The sequence below is a fragment of the Lithobates pipiens genome, unplaced genomic scaffold, assembly GCF_037356315.1.
Source record: "Lithobates pipiens isolate NorthernLeopardFrog02 unplaced genomic scaffold, aLitPip1_a1.2 Scaffold_25, whole genome shotgun sequence".
Lineage (NCBI taxonomy): Eukaryota > Metazoa > Chordata > Amphibia > Anura > Ranidae > Lithobates > Lithobates pipiens.
The window spans coordinates 187025135-187051348 of record NW_027507787.1 but is presented as its reverse complement, the minus strand read 5'-3'; the positions used below and the strand labels follow the sequence as shown (position 1 = coordinate 187051348).

Genomic DNA, 26214 nt, shown 5'->3' with positions numbered 1-26214 from the left:
GAATACACTAGGCAGAAGAACACACCATGGTCAATTGGTGGGAACTCCATGTACTCCCCTCCAATGATCAGACTTGAGCTAACATGCCTCCCCTGCACAGCCATTCACTGGGAAGCTCATTGTGCTGCTGCTTCTCCTCCTCCCCCAGCTCTTCTGCAGCTAAGAACAGAGGGAACAGACAGAATGTGATCACTTCTATAAAAGAGCACATAAAATGTTTTAATCTGTACTCGTATGGTTTGCTTTTCATTTCACATTTAAACATAATGGGTTGTTTTACAAGGTGATTGTTTACAATCACTTTAATGTACTATCCTTTTTTTGAGCTGCCCAAGTACTTCTATTGTGGGATCCTGGAGGATGGAGATGGATGGAAGCATGCCTGTAAGAGTGGAGGTGAACAGCATCCCTGGTATACCAGCCCTAGCTTAAAGGGGTTGTAAACCTTCCGTTTTTTTCACCTTAATGCATCCTATGCATTAAGGTGAAAAAAACATCTGATGGTTACAGGCCCCCCAGCCCCCCCCCCCCGGCTTACTTACCTGAGCCCTCGAAATTCCCACGTCGAGAACGCGCTGGCTTCTCGGCTCTTCATTGGATAGATTGATAGCTGCGCAGCCATTGGCTCGCGCTGCTGTCAATCAAATCCAGATGATGCGGCCACCAGGGGGCAGGACCGAGACATACACTCTGTGTCTATGGACGCAGAGTGTATGAGACGGGAGCGCGCCCGCAAGGTAACCCCCTCGGGAGAGAGCTTTCCGAGGGTGTTATCTATTGCAGGGAGGAGCCGAGACAGCTGCCATGGTACCCCAGAACGGCATGATCGGGACCAAAAGAACTGCACAGTAGAGGTATGTATAACATGTTTGTTATTTAAAAAAAAAATGAACCTATACAACCACTTTAATTAAAGGGAAAGTGCATTCTACAGATGAATATTGGGTCAAACTAGAAGGTGAGAGCACTGGCACTGATAATGGGTTGTGCACCTTAAAGAGACGCACCCGCATATTCACTATGGAGGATATATTCATTTCAGCATAAGTGGATGACCTGTTTATAGTGGACACAGCTTACAATATTTGATGGACATACATTTTCGCCCGTTTTGCATCTCATTATTTACAGTTTATAGTTTGTTGCACGTGATGATAATATTGGGGTAACCATGTAAAGGGATTTTTGGAAGATTTTTAATATTGAGTTTTGCACTTACATTTGATTTGATGTCTACTTTTATTGTTACACTTGGTATCATTTACTGCTCTGGAAAAGTGGTCAAGAGGCACTGTTGGGTATATTATGACTTTCTGAATGGCACCTGTGCCAAGCAGGCAGCCCCCTATGGTTACTATGCAGCAGAGCAGCTGCTCAGCACTGTACCCCGAACACAGCGAGGATGACTAGTAGTGATGGCTACTACAGTGATTTGCAGCTTCCACAGGGATCATCCAGGTATGGAATATGGTCCAAGCTGTAGCAATTTGCAAACAAACAAAAAAAAAAAAAAAACATACCTGGAATTCAGGTCTAAAGTGTATGTCAACGCTAACAATGGACTTCACTTGTTCGTTGACATACACTTTAGACCTTTCTTTTAGTGAATTTAAAATATTCCATTAAAGGCATTTTGTTATATCTGTTTGCTGATAAGGGCCAACAAATAATGGTTGATATTGCCAAAAATCCAGTAGGTGATGACATCTTGTGCTTTCTACTGACTGTTATTATTATTCACAATTTATATAGTGCCAACAGTTTACACAGCGCTTTACAATGTAGAGGGGGGGGGGCAGCACAATTACAGTACAGTTCAATACAGGAGGGACAGTTATTAATAAGCGCTGTTCTAGTTCCTGCTCTGAAAAAAAGGACTGTAGCCATCACATCTAAGGACTTGTAAGCTGCAATATATTGCATTTTTGTTCTTGGGTTTAGACTCTGCTACCCCATTATTGGCAGAGAGGAATTAAAATGTGTTTACCATACATGGCACTTTGTGGTTGCCTTTATCTGTTGCAACCAAACAAATTTGCTTTAATTTTTTAAACCTGCTAAAAGGAAGATTGGAATCTGATTGGTTACATGCAGCAGAAAATTTTCAGTATTCTCTTTGTATTGTTAAATACCGATAGTACCGTAAAAACTGCTGAAGAATATATTGGCAGTTATTATTAAAAGTTAATATATTTAGCAATATTCAGTTTACCTGCTGAAATCTCTGCAAAATTCATTTTAAATATTTCCTTACACTTAATAACATTCAAATGAGACTCCTTATAAATAATTTTTCGCAATCTCTTAAAACATTTTGCAATTTTCTCACTTACTAATCACTTCAAGTCTTTTATTTTTCTATTCTTAAAGCCAGATAAGTCAAAGTAAAACTAAACCTACAATTAAAAAAAAAATTTGAGCAGGCAGCACCTTATTGTAAAAGACATACGCTATGTCTCTTCCACAATAAGACAAATGAGCTGTGCATGAGTGGGCATTACTGGCACGCTGCCGTGGTGACGTAATGAAGAAGTCTTGTGCGTAGGCATAGGAGTCACGTCATCCCCTGGCAATCAATCATATGGCCAGAGACCCAGTACTCAAAAGAAGTCAGAGCAGAAGATGTCAGCGGCCGGTGTGGGATCCAGTGGTCACCTAGCTGGAAGTATCTGCAGCCTTCCCAGGAATCCCAGGAAGCTGTAATAAATTGTTGGGATATTCTAAGTTCTTTTTTTTTTTTTTTTTTAGGAAAATAGAGTATATGATTGTTTATATTCTTAATGCCATCTTTCATAATTCAGCACTTTTGATGATTCTGTCAATATATACTCCTGTTGGCACAGATTAGACTGTGTGTTCTGTGTTCAGAGCAGGTGGCGCTCCACCAGGCACCAGCATAGAGCAACTGCACTACGCCAAGAAGCTGTACGACTCCGCCTTCCACCCTGACACCGGAGATAAGATGAACCTGATTGGCAGAATGTCTTTCCAGGTCCCTGGAGGAATGGCGATCACTGGCTGCATGCTGCAGTTTTACAGGTAGAGTTTTATTATATTTTGCATGTGTGATATTTATCTAGGATTTGACAAATGCTGTCGGCACTTAAAGCAGCAAAAGCCACCCATGTACCATCTAATGTGGGCTAGTAGGCATCTCTCTTTGTAAGCCTGCAATGACTAGCTAAGTTTAAAAGGGAACTTTTAGGCTGACCATACGCTGTACACTCTGTACGGAAACAGTGCACATATCTACTAATAACTATATGGTGTAAGAGCCTGATTTGATAATACTTTTTTGTGACTTCTTACATAGTTTTGGTAAACCTAAAGCAGGGGGTCCAAACTTTTTTTTCAAAGAGTGCCAGATTTGATGAAATGAACATGCATGAGGGCCGACCATTTTGCCTGATATTCTGTGAACCATTAAAAATCTTCCAAGTGCGCTTTCAGTGCCAAAGTGGATTTGCCTTAAATAACCCCCTAAGTGTGTTCGTTCGAGCACTAATACACTGCCCAACAAGAATTCTCTTGCCTTTGTGGTTGTGTGTGTTGAAGAGATGAGCTCGGGCGTGTTATTTGGATATACCGTATTTATCAGCGTGTAACATGCACCTTCACTTTAAGAGGGAAGTTTTAGGAAAAAAATAAATACATTTTAAATAAAGAACTGTGAAGCAAAATAAGGGTCAGTGCCCATCAATGTAGCCTAACCAGTGCCCACCTGCAGCCTCACAAGTGCCATGAATGCAGCCCCACCATTGCCGTGAATGCAGCCCCATCGTTGCCATGAATGTAGCCTCACCATTGCCATAAATGCAGCTCCCTCATTGACATGAATGCAGCACCCCCATTGACATGAATGCAGCACCCCCATTGACATGAATGCAGCACCCCCATTGACATGAATGCAGCACCCCCATTGCCATAAATGCAACACCCCTATTGCCATGAATGCAGCACCCCTTTTGACATGAATGAAGTACCCCATTGCCATTAATGCAAAACCCCCAGTGCCATGAATGCAGACTCACCTTTGCCATTGTTGCAGCCTGATTCATGCCCATCTGCAGCCTCAGAGGGGACAGGGAGGGGGGCGGGACAGGCGCCAACACATTACATACAAGAGAATCTGTTTTCTTGGCGTCCTCCTAAATACAAAGTCCCGCCTCCTATGATGGACAGAACAGTCATCCAATGGCAACGCAGGAGACGGGACTTCCTATTACAGAGGCTGCCGTGTAAACAGGAAATTCTCCTGTATGTACGGCACTGGTCCTGCCCCCTCCCCGTCCCCTCCAAGGCAGCCAGCACATATATTTTTTGTGGCCCCTGACGCTCAGGGATTCTTTGGGGGCCACAAAAGATATATGTCCAAATTACCAGGCGGGCCATTCAAAACCAGAATGTGGGCCACAATTGACCCACGGGCTGGACTTTGGACATACCTGACCTAAAGGAAGCTCACATAAAGCTCACATATTGTACAATCAGGTTGTATAGTGCTTTAGGTCTCTGCCCCTCTGGAACACATGAATTAATAGAGAATGTTCAAGTCCCATTCACATCAGTGGACGCATGTAATACTCTGTATCATGTACACTTGCTGGTGTGCATTGTAGAAGGGTGGTGCAATGCATTTTTACAATATATATATATATATATTTTTTATTGAAATATGTCACACACCGATAGGTGAATATGCGCTGGAAGTCCCCTATACTGTCACAAAAAAAAAACATCCCTCTCTGCCCTCGGTGCAGATGATGCACAGAGCCATCCATGCTTCCAAACATAGAGAAAAAGGAACTCTCCACCAATCAAAAACATCACACGCGGTTCTGGTTTATTGAAGCCACCAATCCCTACAATAGCCCATGAGATAGTTGTAGAGGTCCCATGGGTGGGGACTATGCACCAAAATGTTTTATAATGCAGTGTATTTTGTTGTAATATGCTGCATAAAAATGCAACCTGTTTTACGTTGTTTTTTTTTTTCAGCGGACTCTAATGCGACACAGTGCGCACTGAAACAATAGGACACGCACCAAACTGCGTTGCCTATACATTGGCACTGCATTGGGCAACGCAGCCCACTGGGGTTGATGTTAATGGGCTCTTAACAATATAAAATCATGTTAATAAGAGTAAAAACACTTTAAAAAAGGATCTTTGTTTTACAATGAAAAAAACAAAACAAATACTGTTCTCAAAGTTCATCATTTGACCAAGTGCAACTATAACACCGTGTTACAGTCCCTACTCCTGTATCTGTGCCTCTTATTTCATGTGCAGGTGCATGCAAAATTCAGACTCCATCACTTCCCCTATTGGCATTTCTCAAAGACATAGCTTCCTCTTGTACATGCACGGCTTTATTGAACAAGAAGCAACAGACACGCCACCAATGCTATGCCACTGATGCATTTCGCCCCTTATTGAGGATTAACTGTACAGTCTGCTGGAGGAGAGAAAATAGGCACGTTCATACATATGCAAAGGAACATCCACATCTGAAAGGGACACAGTACCACCTAAATATCTTTTATATAGTTCTCTTGATATTGATATATCCTCTCACAATTCTATATTCCCAACTCCGGATTAAAAAAATACCTCTTGCAGTAGCCCCCCCCCCCCCCCACACACACACACACTGCAAGGATAACTCTAGTGGATGTAGGCATACCCCACTTTTAAGTATACAATGGGACCAGAGCATGTATGTAAAACGAAAATGTACTTTAAAGTGAAGCAGTACCTTTTTTCCCTTTTGGGATGTCAGGGGCTGTAGAAGGGGGTCAGCGGCTGTGGTGGGGGTTGGGGGGGGGGGGGAGTGAATTTTTTACATTTAGGCAGCAAATCTGGGCTGGCTGGCGGGAGCTTTTGCCTCTTCACTGGTGACAACTCTGGGTGGCAGCTCCGCCTCTTCCAGGCCATACTGCGCTGTACTTTACCTACACTTACGGGTATGTCCGTATTCGCGAGTGTACTTAAAGCCGGATATGCCTGTACTTACTGCACTCCTTTTTCTGGTGTACTCCGCTTCTCCCAGATGCTCTGAGTTTTGGGTGGGCTCTCAGGGTAGTCGTGTACAATGCAGAGCTATTATTTCTGCATTGTATGTGCTGAAGTAAACATGTGATATCAGACCAGAGTGCCTTAATGAGGAGGCTGTGGGGGACCAGCCATACAGATGGAGGGTGCATGCTGGAGGGAGGAGAAAGGAAAGTATTCCACTTTTTCCTCACCCCTAAAATTTAGGAATAGTACCCCATGCAGGGGTGTTTTTTCTTTTTCTTGTGCACAGAGTTGGGCTTTAAAACAAGTATTCTAAATGAACCCTATTCCAAATAAAGACCACCACCTTTATTTGTTTTTACTCAGAAACAAAACTTTGAGTTTTGTACAAAATTACACAAAGTTACTGTAAAGAACATTGAATATACAATCCAATAAGGAAAACAAAGGAAAAGAAAATCCTGGTGACACTCATTTTCATATAAAGTATTGGCAATATGTTACATACAGAGACTGAGAAAAACAAAAAATAAAACAGAAAAACGGGGTAAACGATTCTTTTGATCAGAGTAAAAATTACACTGTATATTGTGCTTTTGCCTGGGAATCACGTTTCAGATAATTTGGTTATGATAAAAAAACATCATCCTTCTAACCTTTGACAGTGGCCCTAGAGTAAACCTTTGGTGTCGGCAACAAAGAGTATAAAAGTTTATCAAACACAAGTCGATGGTTATTGTAACCACCTATCCCATATTTTGTTGTATTTGCCTGATCATCCCCTATTGATATAATCTTTCTATATGGTAAGGTGTTGTCTATTTCAGCGAGCCAGGCAGCAAGCGTTGGAGCAATGGCTGGAATCCAGCTCCTGGCTTTGGCCTTTCTAGCTGGAAAGCGTTTCATGGAGAAATTTAAGCATGTACTTATCAATGTCAGTGTCAGGAAATAAGCCCAAAAGTCATTGCTGGGGGTCCATTGCCACCAGTGAGCCCATCCGGTTGTGAAGGAACTGGACAACCTGTGACCAGAACCAACGAGTGAGAAGACATTTCCAGAGGAGGTGCCCAAAGCAACCAGCGAAGGTCAAACACTTGGGGCACATGCAGGGGCGGACTGACAACTCATGGGGCCCCTGGGCAATAGGAGATTGTGGGGCCCCCGGGCAATAGGAGAAGATTATGGGGCCCCGGGCAATAGGAGATTATGGGGCCCCCAGGCAATAGATTATGGGGCCACACAGTACACACACACACACACACACACACACACACATACTGTATACACACACAGATACACAATATACACACACAATATACACACATAGAATACACATACACACACTGAAAAGGTACTGGAGAGGCGGGGCAGCTATAATCTTGGTATTTTTTAATAAACACAGATTTTTACATACTGTCCCTGGTTTTATTGAAGCTGGCAACCCTGATGGGGCCCCTTAGTGGCATGGGGCCCTCGGCAGTGCCCGAGTGCCTGAATGGTCAGTCCGCCCCTGGGCACATGGAACTATAAGGACAGAATTTGGCCAGCCAATCCAGAGTTAAATATGCTCTGTTTGTGATATAGACTTGCGTAAGTCTACCGGACATTTTAGGAGACACCAGTTCACAGGTTTTCAGCACTTCTCATCATCTAATTCTCCAACCTCATCTACCCATTTATTATCAACAGAGTAAGCGAGTTTAGTCACAGCTGGAGTAATAATCATGCCATAGAAAATAGAGATATGTTGCTGGTGTTCATCGCTGTTTTATTGCCCAATATTAAAATAAATATAATATCAATATATGAATTTGAAGACCCTAGATGGTGAATTATTCTAAAAACAGTCTTTGTCACTATATGATGGATTGATCTTTGCATGCAGAAGAGGAAGCTGTGTGCACCTCTGTGTTTCTGTGACATAAGGCCTTGGCAAAGGAACACATGGTTTCTACATTGTTGCAGTATACATCATTAAAATGTGCAGAATCTTTTTTTTTTTTTTTTTTTTTTTTTTTTTTCCAGTCAAACAGCCCATGTCTTATAGGTTTGCAGTGAGATAACCGGATCGGCAAGGTGCAACATTTTGAAGAACCGCTAAACCGAAATCGGAGCCAGCATATACAATAAAAAAAAAAGCCAGTCTTTATGTAACTAAACCCAGAAACAAGTTTTTTAATACTTTTTACTTGCTTTTAAAAAATAAAGCATTATGTAAAAAGGTCTCTTTCTCATGTGTATAGAAAAACATTACAAAAACACTACTAATGATCCTCCAAACATATTTAAATCCAGTATTTGTCAGTGACTCTTGATCCCTATTAGCTGACATGAGTGGGAGTAATGGGCCCTGTAAAGCAAGACCTGTCATCTGGGCTTCACTAATGATGCAGGTTATAAATCTACAGATATATAGTATGGGAAGCCTTCATGTATACCCAGCTGCTTGTCAGATGTGTCTGCAGAGGTCCAGTCTCAGGGGCCTGTTAATCATTACCTGGGAGAACACTTCCAGGCTTGTTATAACAATGTGGATGAGCCAGATTTAACATAAGGTAACAGGACTATACCTTTCTACTGGCTCAGCACACTCTGTGGATGACTGCCCTTTAATCTAACAGATAGGATTTTAGATCATTGTGCTTCAGACTTTTAAACTGTTCATGCCTAAGGAATAGCTGCCACCTCTGTGACTGAAATAATTAAAGTGAACCTGCCAGGGGGGCTGTTAGTCATTATAGCCAAGGCTGCCATTCAAAGCGTAAAGCTGCCATTTGCCAGCTTCTCGACGTTGTGCTAGCATTAAAACAGATGCCCCTTATTTGAAGGGATTGACTCTCATTCAAAACCATATCTCTCTATCCTCCTTTCCCCCTCTTGTCCCCCCCCCTTTTCCCTCTTTTTGTTCTAATGTATAGACCTATATAAAAATGTATTTTTGCAGTATTAAAGTGGTTGTATACCATCAGAAAAAACAAAAAACTTAAAAAAACAAAACCCTGTAAGGCAAAGGCATAATGAGCTAGTATGGACCGCATACTATCTCATTATGAAATAGCTTAGAACGAGGTTCCCGTATCGCAGGCCGGTTCAAACCGAGGGAGCTGGCATTTTGCCCTCGGTGTGTCTTCCGGATTCGTGCCTCCAGCGCTGTGAGTGGCTGGAGCCGCGATGATGTCACTTCCCAGCAAAGGTCCGGCAGCGTCTGCCAGGCCTTCAGCCGGGCATTTGCAGCGCATGCGCCGCTAACGTCAACGGCTGTAATGCAAATTGAATACCACCTAAACCGTACAGTTTTAGGAGATATTAGTTTTACTTACAGGTAAGCCTTATTATTATAGGTTTATCTGTAGGTAACATTTTTAAATGTGGCTATACAACCACTTTAATTATTTTAAAAGCTTTCCATTAAGAAACACCCACTTTATTATTTACCAAAAGATTCATTCCAGATATGGATATTTTTATAGTAGTATAATAGTTGCATTGATTCAGCGTTGAGCGTTGACCAATTTAACTATGTATATACCATACCTGGCTGATCTCTTTGGAAGCTGCAAATCCCTGTAGAAGACACCACTACCCCAATGTTCTTTACTTCTACAGCTTCTGGGTCCCATGCTGAGCGGCTGCCCTTCTGCACTGTGAACACAGGAGCTCACCTGCTAGCCATGGTCACTATTCAGAGAAAGCTTTGAATTCTCTCAATGCAAAGAGTTCTCTGATTGGATGAGATGGAGAGTTGATGTGGTTGACAAAGCAATCTCTACCTCATCAGAGAATGTTTTGCATTCATTGAGAAAATTCGAAGTGTTCTCTGAAGAGTGCCCATGAGTATGCATATCTTAGTAAGCAGGCAGCTGCTCATCACAGAACTCAGAAGCTAGTGGAGATCCGTGTAGTAGCAGTGCTTACTACAGGGATTTCCACCTTTCATGGGGATGGTATGGTATGATATATACAGTAAATAGTTATTAGTCCAGCTTGGCCCAGTCTAGGTAAAATATGCATACCTGGAATTTCTCTTTAAAGTGTGTGTATAGACATTGCCTTGAAAAAGTATTCTTACCCCTTGAAATTTTCCACATTTTGTCATGTTGCATCCAAAAACATAAATGGATTTTATGTATCCAATGCAAAGTGCATATTATTGTGAGGTGGAAGGAAAATGATAATTCTTTTTCAAAAGTTAAAAATATGTGAAAAGTGTGGCATGCATTTGTATCCCCCCTCCAAGTCAATACTTTGTAGAACCACCTTTCTCTGCAATTACAACTGCAAGTCTTTTTGGGGATGTCTCCACCAGCATGGGAAATTTTTGCCCATTCGTCTTCAAAAAATAGCTCAAGCTCTGTCAGGTTGAATGGAGAGTGTCTGTGAACAGCAATTTTCAAATCTTGCCACATATTCTCAATTGGATTTAGGTCTGGACTTTGACTGGGCCATTCTAACACATCAAAATGCTTTGATCTAAACCATTCCATTCTACCTCTGGCTGTATGTTTAGGGTCATTGTCCTGGAAATTGAGTCTCCGAGTCTTTTGAAGACTCTGACATGTTCTCTTCTAGGATTGCCCCGTATTTGGCTCCATCCATGTTCCCATGAACTTTGACCAACTTCCCTGTACCTGCTGAAGAAAAGTATCCTCACAACATGATGCTGCCACCACCATGTTTCATAGTGGGGATGGTGTGTTCAGGGTGATGTGCAGTGTTAGTTTTCCGCCACACATAGCGTTCAGTTTTGGTCTTCTCTGACCAGAGCACCTTCTTCTGCGTTTTTTGTGTCCCCCACATGGCTTCTCGCAAACTGCAAATGGGACTTCTTATGGCTTTCTTTCAACAATGGCTTTCTTCTTGCCACTCTTCCATAAAGGCCAGATTTGTGGAATGCACGACTAATTGTCCTGTGGACAGATTCTCCCACCTGAGCTGTGGATCCTTTAGGATGCATTAAGGTGAAAAAACACCTGTCAGTGACCGGCTCCCCCCCCCCCGTTTTTACTTACCTGAGCCCTGGAACTTGACCTGGTGGGGACGCGCTGTCTCTCTACAGGGGGTTCTCGGCTCTTGATTGGATGGATTGATAGCAGCGCAGCCATTGGCTCTTGCTGCTGTCAATCAAATCCAATGATGTGGGGGGCTGGGACCGAGTCATACATTCGGTGTCTAAGGATGCCGAATGCTGGACATTGGGAGTGCGCCTGTAAAGTAACCCCCACGGGAGAGCACTTCTCCTAGGGGGTTATCTGATGTGGAAAAGGAGCCGCGAGAGCCGCCAGGGGACCCCAGAAGACCAGGTTCGGGCCACTCTGTGCAAAATGAGCTGCACAGTGGAGGTAAGTTTGATATGTTTATTAAAAAAAAAAAAAAGCCCTTACAATCACTTTAAGGTTCCCTTAATAACCTCTGAGGTCTTCAGAGAACAGTTGTATTTATACTGAGATTCACCTACACATGGGTGGACTCTATTTACTAATTAGGTGACTTCTGAAGGCAATTGGTTACACTAGATTTTTAGTTAGGGTTATCAGAGTAAAGGGGGTTAAATACGAATGCACACCACACATTTCAGATTTTTATTTGAAAAAAAATTTGAAAACCATTTATCATTTTCCTTCCATTTCACAATTGTGTGCCACATTGTGTTGGTCTATCACATAAAATCCCAATAAAATGTATTTGTTTTTTGATTTTATGGGAAAAAAACGTGGAAAGTTTCAAGGGATATGAATACTTTTTCAAGGCACTGTATAGCCAAAACTTTTTTAGTTGTTTTTGAGTGGAAAAGGGTTAAAACCCCTACCAATTTACTTTTTCACTTCCTGTCCCAGAGACAGAACATAAACATAGTGGCTAGTCACTGGAAAAAGTGTCCCCATTGGAGGATTCAGGGCGGCACAGTGGTGTAGTGGTTAGTGCTTAGCACCTAGCAGTAAAAAGGGTCGCTGGTTTGAATCCCAACCACGACACTGCCTGTCAAGAATTTGCATGTTCTCCCTGTGCCTGTGTGGGTTTCCTCCGGGTATTCCGATTTCCTCCCACACTCCAAAGACATGCTGGTAGGTTAATTTGTTCCTATCTAAATTGGCCCTAGAATGTGTTTGTATGAATGTGAGTTAAGGAGCTTACAATCTAAGGTCCCTGATGGTAGGGACTGATGCGAATGTACAATTTATATGTAAAGCGCTGCGCAAATTGATGCAGCTACATAAGTACCTGAAATAAAAATACATAAAAAAATGTAGTCTCTGCTATTCTGATGGCAATGCAACATTTTGGTTTCTACCGCACTCTCAGTCCCATAACCATACTTACCAGGATAAATCAAGAGTGTGTATCTGCCCAACATGGACACAAATTACACAAAAACCTTTTTTACCATTAGATAACACTGAATCTGGGACACGGGAGTGCAGTCCTGTTATTCCCAGGAGAAGTAAAGCCAAAAAAAGGCTAAACATGACTGCAAATGTTTTCCCACAGTTTTGTTGTACAGAAACAAGTGTTTCCAATCTCCTGTAATTCTTTTTGTTTACATCTAAACAGGACTGTTCCCGCTGTGGTGTTTTGGCAATGGGTTAATCAGTCGTTTAACGCACTTGTAAATTATACCAATCGGAATGCAGCATCTCCCATCACACTTGGGTAAGTTTTGAGTTTAGTGTACCCTTTTTTTTTTTGGTCACTTTTATCTCGCAGGCTCAGTGCATTTAGCAGGTTGAAGTTGCGCATACATCGAAGACTGCTGTGAATCTACGCAAAGTACTATAAGGAAAGAGATCACATACTAGCAGTAGCTTCTAATTATTGTAGTTCACCTTTTCCCAAGGCCGGATGTACCACCAAGGGTCATTTTGTATCCTCTGATAGACGTACTTAATTATAGTACAAAATATATCTATATCAATTAGGGCTGTTACTGATTAAAATTTTCATGTTCAATGAATAAATTTTTTTTTAATCGATTAATCAACTAATTTCGATTAATTATAATGCACATACAGATCCAACTACGCTGCCTCATTCTAGTGTATGCCATGGCAAAATAAAAAATATACACAATACATCTCTGTTATATATGCACATTTCCCACGTTTTAGCCCTTTAGGCTTGGTTCAGTCTGTTTTCTGAAGTGCACTACAGTCCATTTAACATTATTTCCTATAGGTCGCGTACACATCTGTGCGTTTTCAATCGTGTGCGTTTTTTTTGGAAAGGTTCGGGGATAGGTTGCGTTTTTGGTTCCATAGACTTCAATAGAAATGTAAACAAAAATAAATAAAATGCAAGCACTGCGTTTTTGATGCTTATTCACTTAATTTTTGCTGGTTTCTCCTGCATGACAACAGAAAAAAACAAAACACAAATTTGTTCAAAATGCACATGAAAACACGCTGTTAAAACGCATCAACCGCAATCTGCATAGGTGTGAACCTAGCCTTAAAGACCCTGCAAGTACAGAAAAATACCTGATGATGTGCCAGAAATGCACTCAGCTTTTTAAAGTGATATTAAAGGCTTATTTAAAAATAACAAACATGATATACTTACCTGCTCTGTGCTGTGGTTTTGCACAGAGAAGTCCAGATGCTCCTCTTCTTGGGTCCCCCTGCTGCTCCAGGCCACTCCCTCTGCCGAGTGCCCCCAGAGGAAGCAGCTTGCTGTGGAGACTCCCGAGCTACTGCTCTGCATGTCTATTCACACAGACAGCCATGGCCCAGCCCGGGCTAAAGGGTCTGGTATCGTCTTGGGGGGGGGGGGGGGGGGCCATGCCATTTTTTTTTTTTTTGCAAGGAGTTTCTCTTCAAGATCCTCAACACACAAGCCAACATCTGGTCATCCATGATCCATCTTCTGGTGTGACTTCTATTCAAATCAATGGGCTCCCATAGGGAACCATTGATTTTGAATAGAGGCATGAGAAACGATTGACGTGGCTTTTAGCAGCTTTTACCAGTGTTGGGCATTTTTACAGCTCTAATAGACGCAAGGTTTTGAAAATTTTCCTTGGATAAAATAGGCAATATTAAGAGGGTTATAATGTGCAAGTAAAGAGGGGCAGTTCTAGGAAATTGACTAGTCACATTTTCACAAGTTCAAAGGTACATTGCAAGTGAATAAAACAATTTTTTTGGAAAGACAAATCGCTGCAATTAGATGTGTAAAATACCAGATTATTCAGTGTTTTTACCTGCAGCCTTTGAAGCTAGTGACAGGGTCTCTTTAATCACCTCCAACCCACCGTATAGTAAAATGATGGTGGGGGATCCCCTCTTGTTCTGGGACGCGGTGACCCTGATCTCGGTAAAGAGCCAATAACGCATCTCTTTAACCCATGTGATTGGCATGTGATTGGCTGTGTTCAATCACAGCCGATCACATGTAAATTTGGAAGTGCCGTTGATCGGCTCTTCTCGCCTCACACTGACAGAGTGTGAGAAGATGAGAGCCAATCAGCAGCATCTTCATGCAGGGGAGACTCTACAAGTAATCAGGGCCCTGATCATCAGTGGAGCCACAACAGTACCCATCAGTGACACCGATCAGTGCCGCCTATCCTTGCCACCTATCGTTGCCCATAAGTACCGCGTATCGGTGCCGCATATCAGTGCTGCCTCATTAGAGAAGGATAAAAATTACTTCTTTACTAAATTTGCTGACTGAGACTAAGAAAAACTTTTTTTTTTTGCCTGGGCAGGAAGGGGGAAAACATGCCCTGTATTGAAGTGGTTAAGTCCTGTTTTGGGTTGACAACATACAGGATTTTTGGCGGAGCCAATCACAAGGCCACTATTAAAGGAGGGGAAGTGAGTGACGTGTTATGTATTTTCTTTGCTCTCAGCAGCTGAACAAAGGGGTACTGGTATGAAGGAAGGGTGAGTATGTGCCGCTTGGGATGGGGCTATTAAATGTGACCTGCACAGGCAAAACATAGATCTGACTGTAAAAACACTTTAGGAAAGGTAAATGGTATAAAGGAATATTCAGTAAATGATTCCTGTTCCATTTGTGATTCTGATTATGTATTGATGTTAATGGTAATATTTGATTTGTTACAACAGGTAAATATAATGCATTTCTGATTGTTAGAGAGGGAGGAAGAATGCCTAATATCACCCTACTTGTCATTGCTGGCTCCATGTGAATGGAATTACTATTCCATAAAAAAGGGTTGCGTTCAAATTCAGGTTCACTACATTAAACAAGCATTCCATCCATAACCCTTTTCTGTGTCCTGGAATTCATTAGTGTATTGGTCTTTATTTGTAGGCAGATCGGAGTGGCCTATTTGACAGCTACCAGCACTGCTCTGGCTACAGCAGTGGGGCTTAACCTGTATACCAAGGTATGGACAACGCTGAGTGTGTGTGTGTGTGTGTGTGCGTTTCCGCAAGAATTTGATTTATTTTCATGTAGTTATATAGATGAAACATTCAATGGAAATTGGTGTTAAAAGAGAAGTATGGGTTTGCCTTTTTATTTTCCATATTCATACTTGCCTAGGTGGATGCTGCATCTGTCCCCTGGGTGTCTCTGCACTGAGAAGCGAGCCATCAAACATCGCTGGTCGCTCAGTTCTCAAGGCTCCCCGAGCAGAGAGCTGGTCTCTTCTTCTGCTCTTCCATGCTCATTGGAGCGCTGAGCTGTGGAGGGGAGGGGTGCGGTTGTCTCAGCTTCTCAGTGGCTCACTGAGAGGCTAAGACCGGCGTCAGTCCAGACACCTGGCGGATCCAGACTTCCAGATTTGGGATGACGTGGTGCCTGGACTGATCTGTGTGACATCAGCGGAGAGCGGACTTCAGACCGATTTCTGCTGAAAACAGGTTACAGGAGTGCAAAACAAATTTCTCTTATATTCACCGACCGACACAGCTCCTCTCTGTAACTACATGGGTTGTATAGCCTGCCATTAGGAGAAACTAGGCAAAATTGTTACACAATACACAGAACTTTAATCCCGCCCCGGGGGGCGGGCCCCGTGCTATCAACCCTCCTCCTGCTGCTAGCAGCTTCAGTTTTTATTTTGCCTAGCAAGGAGAATGACCTAGGAAATCCTGCGGGCCTCTCGGTCCATATTTTTAATGCAGGTTTGCTGCTTTTTGTGCAAGATAAGAGATCCTGAGATCGTCTATCAACTGCCGGCTGGGTGACAGGCTGGTTAATGATATCCTTGTAGTCTCCCCAGTCTGGCCATCGAGCGTGAGCAGGCCGCAGCTACGGCTCGGCAGGCCACGACATACCTCATGCGCCAGAGATGGTCGGTGAGCTTCAGTGCTCCGGGGTATACATATGACCGGGCTACTGATGTCTGGATCACAGTATACCGAGGCCAACAGCTACCCTGTAACTGTGCAGGTGTAGGTCTGTGATGGAATGTCTCCCAGCTCTTCAGGACTGGTAAGTACGGCTCTCCCTGCTTCGGTGGGGGGAGCAGCTGGGCATTCCCTGGGGGGTCGATTCAGGGGCCACCTCACCTCATTATCTTCTCTCCCAAGTCCCTATCATCCCTCCCTTCCCCCTCTGAGGGGGATGTCTGCATGCGCTGCGGGCAGTGTGTGTGTGTGTGTGTGTGTGTGTGTGTGTGTGTGTGTGTGTGTGTGTGTGTTCGCTGTTTCTCAACTGTGGGGGCTCTGTGCGGTTGCTGTTCAGTCCTGGTCTGGGGGTCCCAAAAAAGCAGTTTTTGTGGAGGTTGTCTGTCTGTCAGCAGGCAGCTCATTTTTATTTTTGCTCTCTTCACCGCATGGCGCCGTTCCGGCGGCCATCTTGGATTTGGGAAAGCTATAGATTCCCCTGAGGAGTTTCAGCAGCCATTTTCCTTAGGATTCCTATTTATTACATTGGCGGCCATTTTGTGAAAGCCTGAATGCTTTCTTCACCGCTGGCCTCTTGTGACAGCATGACATGTGCTTTCTCTAGTTAGTTCCTGTATCCACTGTGTGTGTGGGACACTGGATGGCTCTGTGCTGAACACTGAAGCCGTTCTGCAGATCGTTGCACCGCTGTTAGAGCTGCTGCTGCTGCTGCTGACACAGTTTTTTCTTCTCTGCATCTGGGAACCTCCTAGGGACTACAGGCACTATTGTTGGCATTCACAGAATGCCCCAGAGTGGTGAGTCTAGCGCTAAGTACCCCCCAACCCCCCCCCACGAGGTGGCAGCAGGAGGGTGGGACCTTCACTGTCCTAAGTCCCCTTGCAGGTGGCAGACAGGATAGGGTGGGCATGGCTTCAGAAACTGGTGTTTCTTCCCCCGAAATCCAGGTTATAGCAATCGGGTCATCTGCGGTTAGTGAGGTGTGCATGGACACCCTGACGGCGTTCCTTGACTCCTATGTTGCTAAGATGAGGTGGCACGTGGCAGGAAAGGCGCACGTAAGAGGCTCCTGCCCCCCACCCCATCCTCTGGGGAGAGCTCTGGTGCAGACTCGGGCCCTGCTGCGGCTGGAGACCCCTGCTCTGACCTATCGGACGTGGCTGACCAGGACCGTTCGGACAGTGAGGATGATTCCCCGTCCGGGTCCGGGCGTGACAAGGCATTTGTTGGAGCACTTATCACAGCTGTGCGTGATACCCTGAAGATTCAGGAGCCAGCAGATTCCTCTGCTGATGTATCGGTCCCTTTTGGGTCCCACAAGCCAGCACGTTCACCTAAGGTGTTCCTGTATTTGACTTATTTTGACAAATTCATCTACAGGGAATGAGGTCGCCCGCAACGGACCATTTCTATCCCCAAAAACTTGGCGGTGCGTTACCCCTTTGAGGAAAGCCTTCTCAAAAAGTGGTCGGCTCCTCTGTTCGTGGACCCCCCAGTATCTAGGTTAAATAAAGTAACCACAATTCCGGTTGAGGGGACTCCTGCATTCAAGGATCTCACGGACAGGGAAGCCGAAGCAGTGGCTTGTTCCTTGTTTACAGTTGTGGGGTCAGTGTGTAACCTGTACTGGCATCTGCACTGGTGTCGCAGACACTGACTGAGTGGGCAAAACTTTTGCACCGCGAATTGGGAGAGCAGCATACCTCCCCTGTCTGCGTGAACCTAGCAGACCAACTAGTGCATAGCCTTAAGTACATTTGTGACGCGGCCCTGGATACTCTCCCTCTGCTATTCAGGGCCTCAGTGTCAGCTGTGGTGCTGAGGCGCCTTATTTGGCTGAAATGCTGGTCTGCTGACCAGGCATCCAAGAAAGCCCTGACAGATCTTCCCTTCCTTGGCGAACGGCTCTTTGGAGCCTCATTGGATGACATTATTAAAAACGCCACGGGTGGTAAGAGTACACTACTCCCACAGGCCAGGAAGGCTAAGGAGCCACGCCGCAGGCAAGGGCCCTCCTTTTCCGCTCACAAGCGGCTTTCGTCCGCCCGGTGCTTCGGCAAAAACGACCCCAGCCCGACAGCATGTCCATGGATCATCAGAAGCATCCCTGGAACCGCAAGCCTAACAAGCATGCGAACAAAAGTGCTACCGCATGAAGGTTTGCCCCCACCCGAGGGTCGTCTTCGGGAGTTTGCAGCTCGTTGGACCTCCTGGTTATCAGACCAGACCAATCTGATTTCCGCAGGTTACAAGATAGTTTCTCTCTTGGCCGCCAAACAGATCCTTCCCCTCCAGCATACCCACGTCCCCGGTTCACCGGGAGGCCCTGATAGGGGCAGTAAGGGACTTGCTGAATCAGGGGGTGATTGTACCAGTTCCGGACTCGGAACACTTCCATGGGTTCTACTCAAATCTGTTTGTGGTTCCCAAGAAGGAAGGGGTACGTCCAATCTTGGACTTAAAAGCCCTCAATCACTTTGTAAAAGTGCAGAGGTTCAGAATGGAATCAGTTCTCTTAGTAGTCGCTGCACGCCATCAAGGGGACTCCCTGGCATCTTTGGACATTCAGGATGCGTACCTGCACATACCTATATGCCTTCGGCATCAAAAATGATCTGCGTTTGGCAGTCGGGGAAGCCCATTACCAGTTTGTGGCTCTTCCCTTTGGCCTGGCACCAGCCCCCCGAGTCTTTACCAAAGTACTGGCTCCAGTATTGGCGTTGGTGCGACAACGTGGGATAGCGATCGTGGGTTACCTAGACGATCTCCTCCTGAGAGCTTCTTCCGCCTCAGAATTAGAGGAGGATTTGGCGATCACCATGCAGACTCTGCAAGAATTCGGGTGGCTGTTGAACCTAAAGAAGTCGGTGGTTGTGCCGACCCACCGTCTGGAGTACCTGGGTTTACTATTGGATTCCAGGGAAGCGGGGGTCTTTCTCCCATCAGACAAATTGCAGACTCTGAGATCTGCGGTCAAACTACTAATGAACCGCAAGTGGTCATCACTCCGCTTTTGCATGTGAGTGCTGGGGCTCATGGTAGCCTCTTTCGAGGCAGTACCTTATGCCCAGTTCCACACCAGGGTCCTGCAGAAGGAGATCTTGACAAAATGGGACAAACCTCTGTTGTCCCTGGATCGGCAGATCCAGGTGAGCCAGCCAGTCAGGGACTCCCTGATCTGGTGGTTGAGGTCCCCGGTGATTCCGGCCGGAAAATCGTTCCTTCCTCTAAAATGGAAGGTGGTCACTACGGACGCCAGTCTGGCCGGCCGGGGTGGAGTGATGGGGATTCAGTCGGCTCAGGGCCTCTGGTCGACGGATGAATCCAAGTTTTTCGATCAATCTGCTCAAATTGAGTGCGATCAGGCTGTGCCTCCACACGTGGTCAACATGTCTTCAAGGGAGTCCGACAGGATACAGTCAGACAACGCCACGGCTGTGGCATACATAAATCACCAAGGGGGAGCAAGAAGCTCCGCCGCTGCTCGGGAGGTCGCTCACATACTTCGATGGGCAGAGAGACACATTGTGGCCCTGTCAGCCATTTACATCCCAGGGGTGAAAAATTGTCAGGCGGACTATCTGAGTCGACAGATGCTGGACCCGGGAGAATGGGCATTGCATCCGGAGGTATTCAGGCTGCTGTGCCTGAAATGGGGCACACCAGATGTGGATCTATTGGCCTCCCAGCTCAATGGAAAGGTCTCGTGATTCATGTCCAGGACAGAGATCCGTGGGCAGACGCGTCAGATGAGCTGGTGGCTCCGTGGGATCAGTACCAGCTGATCTACGCCTTTCCTCCGCTGAAACTGTTGCCACGTCTGCTTTGCAGAGTGGAAGCCGAGGGGATTCCGGTAATCCTGATTGCCCCAGATTGGCCTCAGCAGGCCTGGTACGCAGACCTGGTGCACCTGGTGGCAGGCGCTCCCTGGCGGCTGCCGTTGCGAGAGGACCTCCTATCTCAAGGTCCAATCTTTCACCCTGCTTTACCATCGCTGGCTTTAACGGCCTGAATGTTGAAAGCCAGGTACTGAGGAACCGGGGTCTGTCGGACTCTGTGATTCCGACTATGCTGAGAGCATGGAAATCTTCTTCCAGGAAGATATACCATCATACTTGGAAGGCCTATATCTCCATGTGTGAGGAGAAAGGGTGGCATCCGCGCTCCTTCTCTATATCCAGGATCCTGCTGTTTCTTCAGCAAGGTGTAGACCAGAGGTTGGCGTTGAGCACCATCAAGGGGCAAATTTCAGATTTGGCTGTCTTTTTTTCAGCGACCCCTAGCGTCTCACTCACTAGTGAGTACTTTTGTTCAGAGGGTGCGCTATGTAGTCCCTCCGGTGCATCCTCCGTTGCCTCCATGGGATTTGAACATGGTGTTGTCGGCGCTTCAGAAGCCGCCGTTTGAGAATATCAGGGAGATTCCTCTGTTGACCCTTTCACAGAAGGTGGTCTTTTTAGTGGCCAGCACATCAGCCAGGAGGGTTTCGGAACTGACGTCCTTGTCCTGCAAGCCGCCTTATCTTGTCATCCACAGGGATAAGGTGGTGTTGCGTCCGCAACTGGCCTTTCTACCGAACGTGGTCTCTGCATTTCATATCAATGAGGACATTGTATTACCATTGTTGTGTCCTAAGCCGAAGCACCCCAAAGAGGTGGCCCTTCACGCTCTCGATGTGGGTAGGGCTCTGTCACAGCTTCCTTTTTGGAAGTCAGACTCACTGTATGTTTCGGTGGCTGGTCCTAAGAAGGGTATGGCGGTCTCGTCGGCCACCATTTCCAGGTGGATCAGACAGATTGTAGTTCAAGCCTACGCCTTGAAGGGGCAGGTGCCTCCCTTTCCAGTCACGGCCCACTCTACAAGCGCAATCGGAACGTCTTGGGCCTTCCAACACCAAGCGTCTGTCGCTCAGGTGTGTAAGGCGGTGACCTAGTCGTCTGTCCATACATTTACCAAGTTTTACAAGGTAGACATCAGTGCATCGGCTGATGCTGGTTTTGGCCGCAAAGTTTTGCAGGCGGCCGTGTAGTTGCTATTGAGTTTTTTCCCTGGTTTTTCGATAAAAACGCAGTACTGTTACATTACTTCTGCAAGGTTGCGGTCTGGGGGATCACTCCTGTTCAGGATGCCCGGTTTTGTGGTGGAGTTTTTTTGTGGGTTTAGTTTCACTAGTTCCCACTTGCCACGGTCGATGAAGTTTTTTTAATGCTGTTTTTTTCCCACCCCTCATTTGGCACTGCTTGGGGTCGTCCCATGTAGTTACAGAGAGGTGTCGGTCGGTGAATATAAGAGAAAATAGGATTTTTGTACTCAGCGTAAAATCCTTTTCTCTGTAATTCACTGACCGACACAGCACCCACCCCTCCTTTTCTCTACATTATACTGCTTGTTGACGTACTGAAGCTGCTAGCAGCAGGAGGAGGGTAGATAGAACGTGGGCCCGCCCCCTCCCCAGGGCGGGATTAAAGTTCTGTGTATCGTGTAACAATTTTGCCTAGTTTCTCCTAATGGCAGGCTATACAACCCATGTAGTTGCAGAGAGGAGCTGTGTCGGTCGGTGAATTACAGAGAAAAGGATTTTACAGCGAATACAAAAATCCTATTTTCACTACTGAGACCCTTAGGAGAAGCCCAGCCAAACTAGCTCAGGCTGGACTTCTCCTTTAATTTATTTTTGTTCAGTCCACTTAATTAAAGACATTTAGGAAGTTATGACTAGCTTAACACCAGTTCCTTAGATTCAGGTCAGTATACAACGCTGCTTAATTCCTCCTTTCACATTAAACAGCATGGATAGTGGGACCTGCACTGCTGGCTATTGTATTTAGACAGCTGAACTTCCCGCAGCTGTCCTGGAAGCAGAACAGTGGTTGTACCTGATAAGATGCAGTCACTGTTTGGCCAACAATTTTCTGTCTGCCCAGCAGGGCCACTCACTGCTTAAATTGCAACAGATTTAGCTGAAATTCAAGCTACATATGTTTTGCTTTTACTCACACTAATGAGGACAAAGTGAAGAGTCTTATGCCTAATACACACCTGTCAAATGTTGGCAGACCTCAGCCGGTTCAGTAAAAACCAGCTGACATTCAGCCCATGTGCATGTTCGACCAACTTCTGTTGTACCAGCATGCTGGAAAACCAGCGGCCAACCGATTCGCGATCAGCGCGCTCAGCCAAAAACATGTAAATGTATTGGAATGACCTAGTTAAAGCCCAGACCTCAATCCAATAGAAAATCTGTGGTCAGACCTAAATATTGCTGTTCACAAGCGCAAACCATCCAACTTGAAGGAGCTGGAGCAGTTTTGCCAGGAGGAATGGGCAAAAATCCCAGTGGGATGATGTGGCAATATCATAGAGACTTATCCAAAGCGACTTGGAGCTATGATAGCCACAAAAGGTGGCTCTACAAAGTATTGACTTTAGGGGGGTGAATAGTTATGCACATTGACTTTTTCTGTTATTTTGTCCTATTTGTTGTTTGCTTCACAATACATTTTTTTAAATCTTCAAAGTTGTGGGCATGTTCTGTAAATGAAATGATGCAAATCCTCAAACAATCCATGTTAATTCCAGGTTGTGAGGCAACAAAACACGAAAAATGCCAATACTTTTGCAAGGCGCTGTATATGCGCATAATGTGTCAGTGAAAACGCGGTTATATGTTTACTTTCAGGTTAGGCTTTTATCTGTTCTAACCGGAAACCGCATAAGATGTAGTCAGTTAATCAGCTAGAAAAGGCTTCATCTCCGTAATGCATTAATAGTCCTCTATTCATGAAACTGCAGAGCTGGCAAAAAAATAACACCTACATTCATGTTTTACATCGACCACTTTTTTCCGACCACTTAAAGGATCACTAATCCTTAAACACAGGTTGGTTTATGTAAAGAGCTACAAGGTAACCTGTAAAATGTATATATGAAGGTTGCAGATTTCCTGTTAGTCGTTAAACATCACCTCTGCAGAAAATTTCTGAGAACCCAGAACTGCGGGAGAAAATTGGTCGGCCAAGGTGCAGAGAGACAATATAAACGTATCGTTCTGTTATTTAAAAAAAAGGTTTGCTACGCGTCCTTTGTATGATTTGTAAAATCCTCCCTCTACTGGTTAGACACAGCACTGCGCTTATATAAATCTCCCAACTCCTTCTGTGTGCGTCTGTTTTATGGTACAAAGGGTCACAAGTCTAAATCTGATACAGGTGTGGGCGAAAATGTTGCTTTTGGCAGATGGGGATTACAGAAAAAAAAGGAAAAAAATGAAACCAAAAATATGATAAATCCGTTGCTAAATGTATGCAGTCAGATTGACTAGAGGAGCCTGGTTCAACCTGCCCTTAGCTTGATAAATCGTCTCCAAGCCCCAAATGATTGTACTTGGGTGTATACTGTACTAAAGGCCATATGAAATGTTTAGGGTGGTTTTGTTACCCCCAAATGTACATTAAATGTCACTCCCAGTGCCAATCCACTATTCAATGAATAGTAGTGCACTGCCATGCGGTGTGCTGTGTCAGGATAAAAATGGTCAGGTCTGCTTTTTAGTGCGATAGGGTGTGTTGGCACCCCAAACCCAATAATTTGGTAATGCACCACTGCACTCATATGAAGATATGTGCACGGGCAGTACAGTGCTTTTAGTAGTTGGCATATCTGTCTTGCAGCACTGGGGTCCTCAGTTCAAATCCTTTTTAGGACACTATCTGCATAGAGTTTGCATGTTCTCCCTGCACTTGTGTGGGTTTCCTCCAGCTACTCCGGTTTCCTCCCACACTACAAAGACATGCTGGTAGGTTAACTGGCTCCTGTATAAATTGGCCGTAGTATGAGCATGCGTGTATGTATGCATGAGAGATAGGTACCTTCAATTTTAGCCTCCTTGAGAGCAGGGACTGATGCGAATGTACAATATTTAAGCCCACTTTCACACTAGAGCTGCACAATTAATTGTCAAGAATCGTTATCGTAATCTTGACTAAAGTATTTCACAATTCTTTCTATGCAAAGAATTTTCTCTGCTCTTCTGAAGCCACAGCCCTCAAAAGAAAGGAAGAGAAAAACTGGCCAGTCTGCCAAGAATCAAAACATTCTTTATTGGTTGAAGTTAAGTATAAACATTGTAACAATTTGTCAATGGAATACACTTTGGTGTGTAAATGAGGGAAGTTTAACCACTTAAACACTAAACCTTTTTCTGACATTTGTTGGTTTTAAGTTAAAATCATATTTGTTTTTGCTAGAAAATAAATTAGAACCCCCAAACATCATATATATTTTTTTAGTAGACACCCTAGAGAATAAAATGGTGGTTGTTGCAATATTTTATGTCACACTGTATGTGCACAGCGATCTTTCAAATGCAATATTTTTTTGAAAAACGTACTTTAATAAACTAACCAGTAAAGTTAGCCCATTTTTTTTTGCATAAAATGAAAGATTTTATGTTGCAAGAATCGTGAGAGAATCGTGATCTTTTTATTCTAAGCAAAAAAATCGTGATTCTCATTTTGGTCAGAATCGTGCAGCTCTATTTCACACTGAGGCATTTTACAGGCACTTTTACTCTAAGAATAGTGCCTGAAAAGCGCCTGTAAACTACCTCTTCTGCAGCCCTGTATACAATGCTCCTAAACCGCTCCTGCCATTGAAAACAATGGCTAGCGCTGCCGAAGCACCTGCAAAGCGCTTCATCAGCAGCACTTTGCGGGAGCTTTTAACCCTTTTTCGGCCATTAGCAGAGGTTAAAAACGCACCCAATAGCGGCCGAAAAGTGTCGCTAAAATTGGCACGGCCAGCGACTCCATGTGCAAGTGCCCTAAAGCACATCATAAATTGTCAGCGTTAAATATACACCTTTAATAAATAAGTATAAGTGGGTCCTTGGGTATTCAAAAAAGCAGTTTCCTCTAACACTTTTTAAGACCTCCTGTTTCTTTATGTGAAATATTAGGGGGTACTTAAAAATATTTTAAAATGTTGTTGTGTTTAAAATATCAGTATTGATTAAAGCTAAAGGGAGAAAAGGAGAAATGACCCCTATTGTTTTGCACATATTTGCATCTCCTAGAATTTAATGAACAGTGGCGTTCCGATGTAGCCTTCTATAGTAAATATTATGCATAGTACACTTTTTATATTAAAGACATTTATTCATGGACTGTGGCATGAGTTTTTTTTTTCCTACATGTTTCTCAGGTCATTGTGCACTTCTTCAGGAAAGATAAAATCTTTCTCACAGGGTGCGTTACATTAATGGTAGTTTATATGACTATATCCAGATAAGCTGTCCACATACCACAAAGCCCTATGGGGGGCTTCAAAAAAGGGCTCTATCCTGGGAAGGGAAACAAAGAGTGAGGAGGGCTCAAAGGGGAAAATAATTTTAGAGACTTGTCTTAAAAAGCTATCAATGTTTTTCCAACTTTGCCTTCTTTAAAACAAAGTCATTCAGCAGGCAATGTTCTAATGCAGAGATCTTCAAACTGCAGCTCTTTGCCTACCTTTTTTGTGGCCTCTTGGGACAGTATTTCTCCCACGGACACCAACAATGAGGCACCATTCTTCCAGTGACACCAGTGATGGGGCATTATTCCTCTTATTGACACCAGCGATGAAGCATTATTCCACCAACTAAAAGCAATTATGCGGTACTATTCCTCCTACTGACCAGAGACGCTATGTATTTTTTTTTTTATCTCCCACTGATTACCAAGTGGTTCTAAAGGCTGAAGGTTTTGTACCTTTTGTAAGGTAAAAAAAACTGTGTGCAACAGCCCCCATTCTTACCTGAGCTCCCTTTCGATCCACCGATATGCACGAGAGTATCGTCTCTCTGGGGACTCTCCCATCTCATTAGCTGAGACAGCAGCAGGAG

General features: G+C 44.4%; 1 protein-coding gene across 1 annotated transcript in view; it reads left to right on the top strand.

Moving 5' to 3' along the window:
- Nucleotides 1–26214, top strand: part of SFXN2 (sideroflexin 2) — a 107697-nt gene that overhangs the window by 51558 nt on the left and 29925 nt on the right. The window contains exons 3-5 of the mRNA XM_077455299.1: nt 2869–3039; nt 12568–12666; nt 15292–15367. Coding sequence (XP_077311425.1) covers nt 2869–3039; nt 12568–12666; nt 15292–15367 — 346 coding nt within the window. The remainder of the gene's footprint in view (nt 1–2868; nt 3040–12567; nt 12667–15291; nt 15368–26214) is intronic.